The 16,214-nt window shown below is 42.1% G+C and overlaps 1 protein-coding gene across 2 annotated transcripts in view; it reads right to left on the minus strand.

Moving 5' to 3' along the window:
- Positions 1–4,425: 4,425 nt before the first annotated feature.
- LOC144679914 (actin, cytoplasmic type 5-like) overlaps positions 4,426–16,214 on the minus strand; it is a 52,515-nt gene continuing 40,726 nt past the window's right edge. Inside the window, exons 1-3 of one of the 2 annotated variants that reach the window (XM_078540875.1) lie at positions 10,811–10,899; positions 10,574–10,722; positions 4,426–6,797 (exon numbers count right to left, since the gene is read on the minus strand). In XM_078540875.1, the coding sequence (XP_078397001.1) occupies positions 5,793–6,797; positions 10,574–10,699 (1,131 nt within the window). In that variant the 5' untranslated portion in view covers positions 10,700–10,722; positions 10,811–10,899 and the 3' untranslated portion in view covers positions 4,426–5,792. Of the gene's footprint in view, positions 6,798–10,573; positions 10,723–10,810; positions 10,900–16,214 lie in introns of those variants that run through there. The other variant, XM_078540876.1, reaches the window with a different exon arrangement.

Consider the following 16,214-nt stretch of genomic DNA (forward strand, 5'->3'; position numbering starts at 1 on the left):
TGACCAAGTACAGAGTTTTTGGGAAATTTTTTGCAAGACTAATGTTAATTGTGTAACTGTAATCTTGTGTGCTTAAGCTTTCTTTTATTCTTGTTAATAAAACTTTTACTTTTAACTTTTAAAATCCCAAAAATGTTACTGGACCTTTTACTTCTGAGATCTTCTCATTTTCAGAATACAAAAAAAAGGGTACGGCCTGTAAGCCAAGTTTCCCTTGCAGATTTGGTTTGCACAGCAATTAACACTGGCTGTGGTCATAACAGCATATTTTCCAAACCCCTCAGTTTTTTTATGATCTAATTCTCTATTAATAACCCACAGCAAACTCGAGATAGGATGAACTGAAAGGGTTAATTTATTTGCGCACACTCAATTCTGCGAGGAGGGTCACAACGTGGCCTCTTTTTCATTTGTACAATAAAGGTGGGATAGAGAACAGAAAGAGATACAGGGCAAAGACCACAGACAAAATAAGAATCATTGATTCTGAACTCTGGACTCATGTGAAACGAAGTCCGGTGGTGTATTCTTTCACAGAGTCAGAAGGCTGAAGACAGACACTGACACTCCACTTTTCCAGTAGAGATGACTTTCACAATGGAATAAGCACTTAGAAATGATTTAGTCTTGTAGGCGCTGGTACAGGAGTTCAGAAGTTTCAGCAGAAACAGTGTAGTTGGGGGCCAGGCCTGGAACAGAACTCCGGTTCTGTTGCTGCCTGCTAGATGGTAAAATGGCAATCTGCCTTTTGCAGCTCCACAGGGCAGGATAACTGGTTCTAGCAGCCGGGGTGGGGGTGCGCGGAGGAGGGGGGGGTGGAGGTTGGTGTCATGTGACAGGACTCCCACTTCTCCACCTTGGTTTGGACAAAGGATGTATATTCCCTGTCTGGATCATTGAAATGGTTAACATTTCAACCATTACTAAGATCAACAGAGGTTTCCGGGCCCTTTTGCCCTCGCAGACTGATTGTCTCCATTGGCCAGAGCCTAGCCTCAGAAATGTAAAGGGCCTTTGTACAATTCCTAGGGATTTGATCTCTCCAGTCACAGGGGGGCATTCGCACCTCTTTAGAGGTTGCTGCTGTTCTGAAGGCCAGAAATTCCTTTTGTAAAGTCTTTGTCCAGTTTTAAAGATTTTATGGATTAATCATGCTGATATTTATATATTTTATAAAAACATAGAGTGAGATCTTAGCTCCGGGACACTACCCTAACTGGCGAAGGACAAATAAAATGTGTTGTCAAGATATGTCAAGCTTTACTTGACATAGGCCTCAAGAAACCTTGGACATCCCTTCCACAGAGTATGGCAAGATATTGCCTAATTATCCTCAAAACCCACCTGATTCACTGATATCCTTTAGGGAATGGAACCTGTCACTTCCACCAGGTCTGGCCTACACACGGCACTCAGTCACAAGAGATGGGCAATAAATGTCAGTGTCACCCAAATCCTAAGAACAAATGTAAAAATTAGTAGATTTCAAGGCCAAATAGATTATCCATGGGAACAAAAAAAAAAAAAAAAAATCCTAATTAATAAGTTACTTGGCATCCACCTTTGCCTTAGGAGAAGATGTGCAGTCAATCAATTAATCTATTGGATTTCTATTGTCAGCAGGAGAGAAGAAATTACAAAATAGAAACACATTAGTTTTGTTTGATTTTCAAAGGACCTCAGAATGACTTTGTACTGCAGTAAAATGCAAGGACAAAATGAAAGCAGAAATCATCAAACAAATTACTTGTACTGCAATGCTGAAAATAGCCTCTGTGGGTTGAATTACCAAGGAACAGATGGTGAGCAGACTATTGATCCGTACCTGGAGCCTTGTCATCAGAAAGTGCTGACTGATTCCCAATGTGATTTAATTTACACTGAAGAGACAGCTTGCCAGAACCAAGGTCCTGCCAGGCCCGATTACTCAGCATAAGATGAGTAGCCTGCTCACATCTTCTGCCCTTGTATTCGCTCATCACAACAAAGGAAATGAACAATGAGATGGGAAACAGGCTCCAACATTTCCCACATTGTGCTTCTGCCAGTTAAAACAGAATCAGCAGAAGCTATATTTCAGCATTGTCTGCCTTCTGACTTTTGAGTGTTTGTTGGATAAAGGGGGGGTGCACTTATGCTGAAAACATAGGCTAGTGCCCACTCTTGGGGGAACTTGCTCTACTCTCTCACCGCCCCTCCTCAGCACTTCTTTTTTTTCATTCATTCATGGGATGTGAGCATCCCAGCATTTTTATTGTTCATCCCTAATTGCTCTTTAGAAGGTGGCGGTGAGCCACCTTCTTGAACTGCTGCAGTTTGTGTGGTACACTGTGCTGTGCTGTTAGGTAGGTAGTTCCAGGATTTTGGCCCAGTGACGATGAAGAAACAGTGATACATTTCCAAGTCAGGATGGTGTGTGACTTGGGGAGCTTGCAGTAACTTGTGTCTGTTGCCCTTGTTAGCTGGCTGAGGTCATAGACTTGGAAGGTGCCATTGAAGAAGACTTAATTTGCTCTATGTTCCTTGTAGGTTGTGCACACTGCAGCTAGGGTGCGCCACTGGTGCAAGAAGTGAAGAATGTGGGTGGTTGTAAAAGCAGACTGCTTTGTTTTGAATGATGGCGAGCTTCTTTAGTGTTGTTCAAGCTGCACTCATCCAGGTAAATGGAGAGTATTCCATTCCACCCCTGACTTGTGCCTGTAGATGATGGAAAGGAGTCAGGAGGTGAATTACTCACTTCAGAATACCCATATTAAATATGCTCTTGTAGCCACAGTATTTATGCAGCTAAACCACCCCCATTCCCTCACCGCCCCCCAGAATGCTAATATTGAGGGATTCAGCAATGTAATGCCATTGAGTTTCAAAGGGAGGTGGTTAGATTCTCTCTTGTTGGAGATGGTCATTGGATGGTATGAGTGGTGTGATTACTTCAATCTGCATCCCCACCCTCACAACCTGAACATGGAAGTTATTCAATGAAATTTTTGATTAACCCAGGTGGCCTGCTACTACAAGAAGGGAACGAACAATACAGGGTAGATTTTCACATATGTAGCCAAAATCAATGCCCCATGTGGAAACACAAATCAGAACATGCGGTACTTGCAATTTTAGCATTTGTCCACATCTACATGCTTTAGTCATATCTTTTTTCAAATATTCAGCTCCCTCTTGAATTTTGATACCATCTCTACCACTACCATCTACTTTGACAATCTGGTCTACACATCACCTTTCTATATCAATTCTCATCTGAAGTTTAGTTTCTTGATTTCCCTTCCCCAAACACTATGCACAAGCTCCATACACAGCAAGTCCAATCTGGAGCACTTCCAACGGTTTTGCTTTCTCAGTTGCCGTGGAAATAAACAAAGTGAAGGAGAATTGTGGCAAATGCAGTTGCAAGCTTCAATATGGAAAATGACTTCGTTTGGTACCAACTTTGACTCAGTGGTAAACTCCTACATCTGAATTAAAAGGTCATGGATTCAAGATACAACCCAGAAAGGTGACCACATAATCTAGGTTAGAATCCAGAACTAGGGAAGCACAATTTCAAAATAAAAGCTCTCCTTTTTAAATACAGAGGTTGGGGATTTTTTCCCCCCTTGAGGGTTGTTATAAATTCTCTTCCCCAGAGAGCACTGGAGGCAGGGTCATTGACTATATTCAAGGCAGAGTTAGATTTTTGATCAATAGGGGAGTCAAGGGTTATGGTGTGGGGGTTGGGGAAAAGAGGGTAGTGCAGGCAGGAAAAGTGGAATGAAGGCAACAATCAGATCAGTCCTAATCTTAAGAGAGCAGACTTGAGGGGCTGAATGGCATGTTCCTATGGCAATGAAGGAAAAGAGGTGCCATTTGCCCCCCCAGATGTGGAGTGGATATTAAAAAAAATTCTATGGTATTATTGGATGAAGATAAGGAGAGTTGGTCAAGGGTTGTAAGTAACATTTATTTCACCAGATGATATGGTCATTTGTCTCATTGTTATTTGATGGAATTTATAAAATACTGTACATAAATTTGGCTGCTACATTTCTCCACTGAATGCCTTGAAGTGTATTTTATTGGGCATGACAGGCACCCTGACTTTGAAAGGTTTTTCAGTTAAGTAAAAAGAAACCACTTGACAATTGAACTTTGTAAAAAGTCAGATAAGTCATGGTTTGGAGACCAAAAAAAATTCTACCACAAGCCTTCTCAGCCTAAGTGAAGATCTGTGCCAGCAAACTCAATCACCATGTATGGCAGAGAGAGGGGAAAAAAACTGGTCATAATTCACATGTCATAATAGAGAATGAGAAATAACAGGAGCACTTCCCTTTGGCAATGACATGGGATTCTCAATTACTGGATATAACATTCATTTCTTGCCACAACTAAGTGCAGTGCTGAGAAAAAGCAGAAATCAGAAGCATAAGTCATTCATTTGATGTTTATTTACTTTATATACAGTTCTATACTCCACAGACATATACAGATTGCAGTTGGACAAACTCAGCTATAGGCACACCCACTCCAAGCTATTGAGACATCATTTGCCCATTAGGGAAGGATCAAAAGGGAATTTTGTCTTTTATCCTAGTACAGCATTACTTGCACAAAATCAGATGGAGCACTATTTATTAGACCACAAACAGCAATAGCCAGTTGATGTAAAGCAGGATTCAGTTTCTGGTGTGAAGTCTTGCCAAAGTTTCAGGATATGTAGATAGGAGGCCAAAGTGAACTTATTGGGCCAATTCAAATGAATTCTTATATTTAAATATGGGGAGGAAAAAAAAAGTGCAACAGCTGTTACACCCAGTGGTGGAAATTGTCACTTGTGTCACTGCAATTAAGGGCTTGGAATGCATGGCCATGTTGGATCCAGCTCAGTGAGACTCAAAACATTACAGCAGGTTGTTCTTAAAGAAAGTTTGTTCTGAAGTGGGCCTTTCCTCACTATTAGAGTAGCAATACTGCCACCACATCCAAAAAAAAGTGGTTTGTATTCCACATGGCCTTGAAGCTTCAAAGCATCTGTTCAAGCTTCAAAGCTCAGAATGGGAAGAATCAGCTCCCACCTTGTTCTTGGCTTCTCGTTCACTGTTTTAGGATCTTCTGATCAATTGCCTTGGTGCAACTGATCAGAGAACTGTGCATCACAACAGAATAAGCAGTTGCAAGATCCCTAGAATAGTTAACTAGTAATTCCATAGGGCAAACAGACATCAGGCACAAGGCCCTCATGTCATTTCAGTAATTTTGAACCACTTTATAGTGGAGTAAAAAAAAAAACAGTATAAATGGACTAGGTGTATTGAACTCATCTACTGATAAAGACATTGTATTCTTCCTCTTAGTGAGGCTCAATGAGCACTCCTCAGGAGAAGTGGGAGGGTGGTGTGGGGAAGAAAATCAGCATGGTGTGAGAGTTAAGAAAAAAAAATATCTACAGCAGTTGGCACATCTTGAAATTAGGATGAATGAAGTAATGGCAAAAATGCTTCATCCTTGGGGGTCAAACATATACTGAAGGAGTTTTGGTTTGTGACAACCTGTGCAAGAATTCCTGATTGACATTTAAAATTATTAAATGTTGGTGGTGGGGAAGGTATAGACAAAAGAAGCAGAGTTTGGAAAAAAGATTTCTGCCAAGACACAGGATACTCCCATATCTTGGAACATCTGGTCACCTTTTAACAGCATAACAAGAAAAAAAAAATGGCAAGTTAAAAAGTGTATTAAGGCAATATTCTACTTAAGACAGTGGCCTGGACACTTGCACATTCCAGAAGAATCCTAGATCAGAAGCACTTGCGATGAACTATGGAGGGCCCTGACTCATCATATTCCTGCTTGGTGATCCACATTTGCTGAAAGGTGGAGAGAGAAGCCAAGATGGAGCCACCAATCCACACCGAATACTTCCTTTCAGGTGGAGCAATGATCTTAATCTTCATTGTGCTTGGAGCCAAGGCTGTGATTTCCTTCTGCATTCGATCAGCAATGCCTGGGTACATGGTGGATCCACCAGATAAGACAGTATTAGCATACAGATCCTTCCTGATGTCTATGTCACATTTCATGATGCTGTTGAAGGTGGTCTCATGGATCCCAGTGGTTTCCATTCCTAGGAAGGAAGGTTGGAGGAGTGCCTCCGGACATCGGAAACGCTCATTGCCAATGGTGATGACTTGACCATCTGGTAGCTCATAGCTTTTTTCTAGGGTTGAAGAGGTGGCAGCCATGGCCATCTCAGTCTCAAAGTCAAGAGCCACATAGCACAGTTTCTCTTTGAGGTCACGTACAATCTCCCTCTCAGCTGTGGTAGTGAACGAGTACCCACGTTCAGTCAGAATCTTTATCAAGTAGTCAGTCAGGTCCCTGCCAGCTAGGTCTAGCCGCAGAATGGCATGGGGCAAGGCATACCCCTCATAAATGGGCACAGTGTGAGTAACACCATCACCAGAGTCCATTACAATGCCTGTAGTGCGGCCAGAGGCATACAAGGACAAAACAGCTTGAATAGAGACATACATGGCTGGTGTGTTGAAAGTCTCGAACATAATCTGGGTCATCTTCTCCCGGTTGGCTTTGGGGTTCAGAGGTGCCTCTGTGAGGAGAACAGGGTGCTCTTCTGGGGCAACGCGCAGCTCATTGTAGAAAGTGTGATGCCAGATCTTTTCCATGTCATCCCAGTTGGTGACAATCCCATGTTCAATTGGGTACTTCAGGGTCAGAATCCCTCTCTTGCTCTGGGCTTCGTCACCAACATAACTGTCTTTTTGACCCATTCCCACCATCACACCCTGTAATTAGAAAAAAGAAAGGTCAATGAGCAAAGCCACTCAACCATGGTTCAATTTTAGAACATGAGTCACAAGGTTCTAGGTTCAAGTCCCACTTGGGGCTTGGGCCAAAAAACCACAATGCTGACACACTGGTGGTGTTTGTGGCACTGTTGGAGATGAGCTATTTTGATGAAACATAAAACCAATGCCCTATCTGCCTGCTTGGGCAAATGTAAGAGATGCCATGACAGTATTGCAAAGACAACCAAGGGAATTATCCCTGGTGTTCTGGTCAATATTTATCCCACAATCAAAAATTGATTCTGGTCATTATCACACTGTTTTGAGAGTTTGCTGTGCACAAATTGACTGTTTCCTACATTTCAATGTACTTCATTGGCTGTAAAAGGACTTGAGATATGGTATGAAAAGCACTAGATAAATTCAAGTCTCTTTCTAAAGGTTTAATGGAATTGGGATATAATAAGTGAAAGAATGACCAATGCTTTTAAGGATAAATATGTTGGTAAGAACCAACATCACTATAGGTATCCTTGCACCAGATGGCCTGCAGTGGCTCAAAGCAGCAGTTCACCGCCTTCAAGGCAAATTAGAAATGAGTAACAAATGCTGGCCTAGTGACATATCCATGAAAAAATAAAAACAAACGTCAGGAAAATGCTCCTCCTCTTAGTGTGCCTTGGGATCTTAAATACACCCAAAACTACAGATGAGGACTTAGTTTGCCTAAAAGAACCACACCTTTGTTGGAGCAGCACTCCATTAAAGTGATTAGATTATGTGCTCAAATCTTAGTGGGGGCTTGAATTTAACTACTCATTTCACACAAGCAAGTTTTACCAATCAAGGCAACACCCTATCTCCCAATCCCAAAGCTAGTTTTGAATGTTCCAACATAGACTTTCTCCATCATTTCACTGCAGAAGCCCCAATCACAGGACTGGGATTAAAAATACACTAAACTACTTCCAATGTTTGACAAGGAAGGAATAAGAGGTGGGTATGCCACTGGATACTCTTGCTCTGTCATAAGGCACAATTTGTCCATTTGAAGGATGTGGCAGGAGGGTGGGCTGCACTCCAACTAAAGAGATGATTTCAGGGTTAACATTTTTCCTCACTTAAACCACAATTTATTTGTAAGACCACAAGATGTAGCAGAAGGCAACCATTCTGCCAAGAGTCTGCTCTGCCATTCAATGAGATCATGGTTGATCTGAATCCTCAACTCCACTTTCCTGCCTTTTCTCCATGACCCTCGATTCCGTTACTGATTAATAAAAACAGTCTCACCCTTGAATATACTTAATGACCCAACCTCTACAGTAAACAATTCCACTACCCAGAGGAGAAATTCCTCATCTGTCTTAAATGGGCGACCCCTTACTGAGATTATGCCTCTGGTCCTAGACTCGCCCACAAGGAGAAACAACCTCTCAGCATCTACCCTATCAAGCCCCCTAAGAATCTTATATATGTTTCAATAAGGTCACCTCTCATTCTTCTAAACTCCAATGAGTACAGGCCCAACCGTCTCAACCTCTCATAAGAAAATCCCTCCTTACCTGGGATCAACCTAGTGACCCTTCTCTGGACTGCCTCCAATACCAGTATATCTTTCCTTAGATAAGGGGACCACAACTGTTCACAGTATTCTAGGTCTAACTAGTGCCTTGTTTAGTTTTAGCAAGACTTCCCTATTTTTATACTCCATTCTCTTTGGATAAAGGCCAACATTCCATTTGCCTTTCCTATTACCTGAATTGTATGTTAGCTTTTTATGATTCATGCACAAAGACCCCCAAATTCATGTGCTGCAGCCTTTTTCCATTTAAATAGTATTCAGCTCCTCTGTTCTTCCTGCCAAACTGCATATCACACTTTCCCACATTATATTCCATCTGCCAAGTTTTTGTCCACATTCCTCTGTAGACTGTCATCCTCACCACTTACCTTCCAACCCATTTGGGTCATCCGCAAACTTGGCAATAGTACATTCACTTCCCTCATCAAGTCATTAATATATATTGTAAATAATTGTGGCCCCAGCACTGATCCTTGTGGCACTCCACTAGTTACAGGGTGCCATCCTGAAAATGCCCCCCCTTATCAGGGTGCCATCCTGAAAATGCCCCCCCTTATCCCTTCTCTGTCTTCTGTTATAGTTAGCCAATCCTCTATCCATGCTAATATACTACCCAACACCACAGTCTCTTATATTAAGAAGCATTATGTGGGGTACCTTAACAAACACCTTTTGGAGATCCAAATATATTACATCTACTGGTTCCCCTTTATCTATTCTGCTTATTACCTCCTCAAAAAGTATATAAATAAGTTTGTCAGTCATGATTTCCCCTTCATCATCATTCCTCAGATGGGTTTCTGGTAAAGTTGGCATTAGTAGCTATGCCTAATCACTGAAAAGACATGGTGGGCATTCTAAATACAGCTGAATGGCTTGCCAAGCAACTTCAGGGGGCAATAGCCAGTGAGAGACTTGAGTCATAGCCCAGAATGGCATTTTCTTTCCTAGCAAAGGACATTGTTGAACCAGTTAGATTATTAATTTTTAAAAAAAAATATTGGTAGAATGCTTCAGGGTCACTTTTACTGATAGCAGTTTACATTCAAGAAATTTTATTGAATCCACATTGTCTGGGATTCCTGGTTCAGGCATTTGCATTACAAACAGCCATTGCATTACCCTGCTGCTGGAGGTTAGTTTGTAAGCTCTCTTGTCAGCTCAAGAATAGGTTAACAATTTCATCATTTCAGACTTCATGCGTTCAAGCACATAAGAATGAACAGAAAAAGGTGGGTGCTAAGAATTTCTCTCTTGATAAAGATTGATTTATTGACCAGGAGTAAAGTTCACAATTTAAATGTTGAATCAACCAATAGAAATGTTCACTTTATATCCATCCCAAAATAAAGGGAAACCTATATTTCTTTTATAGCCAGGTTTTTAATCTCATTAAAATATCAAAAGCAAATGAATGCAGATACTGGTTGTCAAAATTGCTAACTTTTTAAATATGCAGTTATTTGTAAACTGCATCAAAATAGAAACAGCTTTAAGATTTTAGTTTTTTTAAAAAACCATTGCCAAAAGAGGAAATATCCCACTTCTCTTGCTCTTGGATGCTTTGCTCCAGTTATAGAGCTAATCATGGGTTAACCATAGACAGCAGGATGCAGCTCATAGTGATCAGTTTCCTAGCAACCCCAACTGTAGTCCACACAGCCCAATTTAACATTGCACTCCCCTCCTTCTCACCAACAGGAGGTGAGGAGCATTGGCAAGGCCATCATTTATTGTCCATCCCCAGTGGCTCTGCTGCAGATATTTTTCTACACAATTGAGTTGCTTGATAGGTCATTTGAAAGAGCAATTAAGAGTCACCAATGTGGTAAAAAACTGGAGTTGAACATAGGCTGTACAAAGACAAAGATAAAAAGGGAGTTTCTTTCCTGGAGGACAACCATTGCTGTAAAAATCAATTGCTCACAAAACAATTTAGCTAGTTCCTTTTAAAAAAAAAAATTCTTTACCATGTTGGGAATTGAACTCATGTTTTCTAGTCCAGGTATTTCAATTAATAATAGAATCCAAATCCTTCACAGATCATAGAAAGGAAAGGGGGACCAGTTATGTCCAGAAGACTTTTGACCTTGAACTCACACCTCAGAAGCATAAACCAAAATGTAAAGACCCCCTTTTAATTAGCCATTCAAAGCAAAATATTTTTGAAAAAAAAAGCTAAAATTACCTGATGTCGAGGCCTCCCCACAATGGAGGGAAACACAGCTCGAGGAGCATCATCCCCTGCAAACCCAGCCTTACACATCCCAGATCCATTATCCACAACCAGAGCTGCAATCTCCTCATCCCCCATAGCTCAGAATCTGCTAGAAATCACTGCAAAGAGAGAGAAAAAAAATCACAACAAATGAAAGACTAAACAAGCAAACCTCATTCTTGCAGGAAACTCACCAGCAAATTTTACCTTCAAGGAAAATGCAGCACAACTCCTCTTGTACTAAAACACTCAGTAAAAGACTATTAATTTCCTCCTTCACTGCTCTTTTATACTGCACCAGGTTCAGCTCATTCATGTCAAATGATGTAGACATGGGGGAGGAGCTAAAAATTACTGCTTTTACTGCAAATACAATTACATTTATGTTTAAACTTTGTATTTTTTATTTTTAAAAAAACTTTCTTCTTTGCTCTCTGTCTTTAATATAAATTAAGTTTTAAAAATCCTCTAAATCTGATGTTAGCTTTAACCTCTTAATTGCCATCATTTCTTTGGAGCATTTTGAAAGGCAGACTGAGGCTTGTACAGCTTATCAGCACTTCACAAACATTGAATTCCTTTGAAGTGGCTGGCTGTTGTTATGTAGCCATTCTGTGCATAACTAGATCCCACAAATAAGGATAAAGTGAAGGGGTTAATCTGCTTTTATTTTGAAGGGGTAATGCTGACCAGGCCACTGACACAATGATAATGGAGTTGTTGACTAATCATAGCAATCAATCTATTAGCAAAGAATCTACAACGGACCCAGAAATGACAAGGAAAATCCTAGTGGTGGAGAGACAACGTCCAACTTAACTTGTTGCTCCCAAGCTACGCTTACAACAAAATGTTATTTTCCAAAAGAAATCTAGTTTGTATTTGGATGAATCAAAGCTATCCGCTGCCACCATTTCATTAAGGGGTGTGCCATGGATTAACCGCTCACTTATTGAAGTATTATTTCTGTGGATTAGTTTTAAATCTACCCCTATTCAAGTCATAGAGTCATAGAGGTCTACAGCACAAAAAAAGGTCCTTCAGCCCATCGAGTCTACGCCAGTCAAACAAGTACCTAACTATTTTAATCCCATTTTCCAGCACTAGCCCATAGCCTTGTATACCATGGCATCGCAAGTGCCCAAATACTTCTTAAATATTATGAGGGTTTCTGCCTCTACCACCCTTTCAGGCAGTGAGTTCCAGATTCCCACCACCCTCTGGGCGAAAAAATTCTTTCTCGCAACCCCTCTAAATCTCCTGCCCTTTACCTTAGTGCAGTTTGTGTTCTCTGATTCTACTATTCTGGGCAAGTTGAAATAACTTAATATGGTCCAGATTATTTAGCTTTAGAAACAGCAGTTTTTGACCAGCACAAGCTTATGGCTTAATCTTTCACCCAAAGGATGACACCTCTGCCAATGTAGAGTTCCTTCAGTGCTACGTTGGCATGTTGGCCTAATCTATGCATCCAAGTCTTGAGTGGGGTTTGAAGCCACAATGTTTTGACCCAGATGTGGGAGTACTACCAAATGAGAAGAAAAATGTGTCCATTTTGCGTTATCTGAGGACCCCACACCCGCTTCATGTTCTAAACCATTCATCATTGATCTCATCATTGCTTTGCTAATGTTAACCATTAGGAGTAAGGATAAAATTGGCCAACAAAGGATATAAACTCAACTTGTTTCCATCCCTGATTTTCAAGAGCTGCTCCAAAATTGCTTTGTAGGTGTGTGAAGAGTCGAAGGTGGAGACTACTGGTCTACACTATTCCTCTACCCTTACAGCTGCAACTCTCTTCTCTGTCAAGAATAGCATCACCTTTTTTAAACAAAAACAAAAATAGCTGGAAAAATTCAGCAGGTCTGACAGCATCTGCGGAGAGGAGCACAGTTAACGTTTCAAGTCTGTATGAGTCTTCATCAGAACTAAAAAAATTTAGAAATGTGGTGAAATATAAGCTGGTAGAGGGGGGTGGGACAGGTAGAGCTGGATAGAGGGCCAGTGATGGGTGGAGGCAAAGAAGAGATTGCCAAAGATGTCGTAGACAAAAGGACAAAGGGGTGTTGATGGCAGTGATATTATCTAAGGAATGTACTAATGGTGACATTAAGGGTAGAAAGAAGGACAAACAAGTGGCAGATGGCCCTAGTGGGGGTGGGGTGAGGGGAAGGGATCGAAATGGGCTAAAAGGTGGAGATAAAATTATAGATATAAAAATAGGTGGGAAAAGAAAAATATATTTAAAAAATATAAATTATTGGAAAAAGGGGGATCAGAAAGAGTGTGGGGATCGAGGAGAGAGTTCATGATCTGAAGTTGTTGAACTCAATGGTAAGTCCGAAAGGCTGTAGAGTGCCTAGTCAGAAGATGAGGTGCTGTTCCTCCATTTTGCGTTAAGCTTCACTGGAACATTGCAGCAGGCCAAGGACTGACATGTGGGCTTGAGAGCAGGGTGGTGTGTTGAAATGGCAAGTGACAGGGAGGCCTGGGTCATGCTTGTGGACAGACCAAAGCGGTCACCCAGTCTGCGTTTGGTCTCTCCAATGTAGAGGAGACCGCATTGGGAGTAGCGAATACAGTAGACTAAATTGAGGGAAGTGCAAGTGAAGTGCTGCTTCACTTGAAAGGAATGTTTGGGCCCTTGGATGGTGAGGAGGGGGGAAGTAAAAGGGCAGGTGTAACACCTTCTGCGATTGCATGGGAAGGTACCGTGGGAGGGGGTTGAGGTGTAGGGGGTGATGGACGAGTGGACCAGGGTGTCCCAGAGGGAACGACCCCTGTGGAATGCTGTCAGGGAGGGTGAAGGGAAGATGTGTTTGGTGGTGGCATCATGCTGGAGTTGGCGGAAATGGCGGAGGATGATCCTTTGAATGCAGAGGCTGGTGGGGTGATAAGTGAGGACAAGGGGTAGGCTTTCATTACAATCCTACCAACTCCCACAGTTACCTCGACTACAGCTCCTCACACCCCACTTCCTGTAAGGACTCCATCCCATTCTCTCAGTTCCTTCGCCTCCGTCGCATCTGTTCTGATGATGCCACTTTCTAAAACAGTTCCTTTGACATGTCTTCCTTCTTCCTTAACCAAGGTTTTCCAGCCATGGTGGTTGGCAGGGCCCTCAACCGTGTCCGGCCCATCTCCCACGCATCCACCCTCACTCCTTCCTCCCCTTCCCAGAACCATGATAGGGTCCCCCTTGTCCTCACTTATCACCCCACCAGCCTCCGCATTCAAAGGATCATCCTCCGCCATTTCCGCCAACTCCAGCATGATGCCACCACCAAATACATCTTCCCTTCACCCCCCTGGTGGCATTCCGCAGGGATCATTCCCTCCGGGACACCCTGGTCCACTCGTCCATCACCCCCTACACCTCAACCCCCTCCCATGGCACCTTCCCATGCAACCGCAGAAGATGTTACACCTGCCCCTTTAATTCCCCCCTCCTCATCGTCCAAGGGCCCAACCAATCCTTTCAAGTGAAGCAGCATTTCACTTGCACTTCCCTTAATTTAGTCTACTGCATTCGCTGCTCCCAATGTGGTCTCCTCTACATTGGAGAGACCAAACGCAGACTGGGTGACCGCTTTGCGGAACACCTTTGGTCTGTCCGCAAGCATGACCCAGGCCTCCCTGTCGCTTGTCATTTCAACACACCACCCTACTTTCAAGCCCACATGTCTGTCGTTGGACAGCTGCAATATTCCATTGAAGCTTAACGCAAAATGGAGGAACAGCACCTCATCTTCTGACTAGGCACTCTACAGCCTTCCGGACTTAACATTGAGTTCAACAACTTCAGATCATGAACTCTCTCCTCGATCCCCATACCCTTTCCGATCCCCCCTTTTCCAATAATTTATATTTTTTAAATATATTTTTCTTTTCCCACCTATCTTTAAATCTATAATTTTATCTCCACCTTTTAGCCCATTTCGATCCCTTCCCCCCACCCCACCCCCCACTAGGGCCATCTGCCACTTGTTTGTCCTGCTTTCTACCCTTAATGTCACCATTAGCACATTCCTTAGATAATATCACCACCGTCAACACCCCTTTGTCCTTTTGTCTACGACATCTTTGGCAATCTCTTCTTTGCCTTCAACTATCACTGGCCCTCTATCCAGCTCTACCTGTCCCACCCCCCTCTACCAGCTTATATTTCACCACATTTCTATACTTCTTTAGTTCTGATGAAGAATCATACGGACTCGAAACTTTAACTGTATTCCTCTCTGCAGATGCCGTCAGACCTGCTGAATTTTTCCAGCTATTTTTGTTTTTGTTTCAGCTTTCCAGCATCCGCAGTATTTTGCTTTGACCTTTTTTAAACACCCCTCCCACCTCTTTCTGAAAATACAAGGAGATTTATTTAATTTTAAATAGATTTACCACCTTTTTGTAAAACACTCCTTGTTTCCATTTTAGGGAGGTCTAAAACAGCTAATAGTCTTTACCTCCTGTAAGAGAGTATTTCCCAGGTGAGCTTCTATAGTACCTAATTAACCTTGTGATTTCTCTGACAAACTGTCACCACTATGTAAAGGCTTTGCAACATATTTTTGCCTGAAAGCATGATACAAAACAGAGAAGCTGGAGACTGTCACTAATACTGTTTTTTTTTGTGAAGGGCAATGTTGAGTTTGCCAGAAACATGCGTAATCTTACAGTTTTCTAGTGGCAGAGTTCCTGGGAATTGCATGGGTTGCCTGTGGATGGGATGCATAGAGAAACACTTCTGTTTATTAGTTATGAAAACATTGGAGAAGGGAACAAAGGCTGTTCCAGTAGGTGGGATGATGAAGGTAGACACTTGTGATGAAAGCTCTGCTTCTGCCTCGATCATCTGTTGCTGAAACGCTCTTCCCATGCCTTTGTTACATCTAGATTTCAAGATTCAAAGTTCTTCTGGTCAATCTCCCATCTTCCACACTCCGTAATCTTAATCTCATGCAAAACTTTGCTGCTCATATCCTAACTCACACAAATTCCCCTTCACCCATCACCCTTGTTTTCACCAACCTAATTTAGCTTGCAGTTAACCTACGCTTTGATTCTCATCCTTGCTTTCAAATTCCTCCTTGACTTTGACCCCTCCCTATCTCTGTAATCTCCTCCAACCTTACAACCATCTGAACTCTCCTTTTTCCTCCAATTCTGGCCTCTTGCACATCCCCTATTTTAATTATTGCACCATCGGTGCCCGTGGCTTCAGCTGAAGAGGCTCTAAGATCTGCTATCCCTCCCTAAACCTCTCCACCTCTCTACTGCTCTTTCCTCCTTTAAGAAATTTCTCAAAACATACCTCTTTTACCAAGCTTTTCATCGTCTGCCCTAATATCCTCAGTGTCAAATTTTGTTTGATAATGTTCCTGTAAAGTTTCTTGAGCCATTTTAATGTGTTTTATGTTCTTTATTCTTTCGTGGGATGTGGATGTCGCTGGCAAGGCCAGTGTTTGTTGCCCATTCCTATTTGCCCTTGAATTGAATATCTGGCTTGGCCATTTCAGAGGGATATTAAGAGTCGACCACATTACGATGAAAGCAAAGTACTGCGGATGCAGGAAATCTGAAACAAAACCAGAAAATGCTGGAAAAACTCAGC

This window comes from Cetorhinus maximus, chromosome 4 (genome assembly GCF_964194155.1).
Source record: "Cetorhinus maximus chromosome 4, sCetMax3.hap1.1, whole genome shotgun sequence".
Taxonomy (NCBI): domain Eukaryota; kingdom Metazoa; phylum Chordata; class Chondrichthyes; order Lamniformes; family Cetorhinidae; genus Cetorhinus; species Cetorhinus maximus.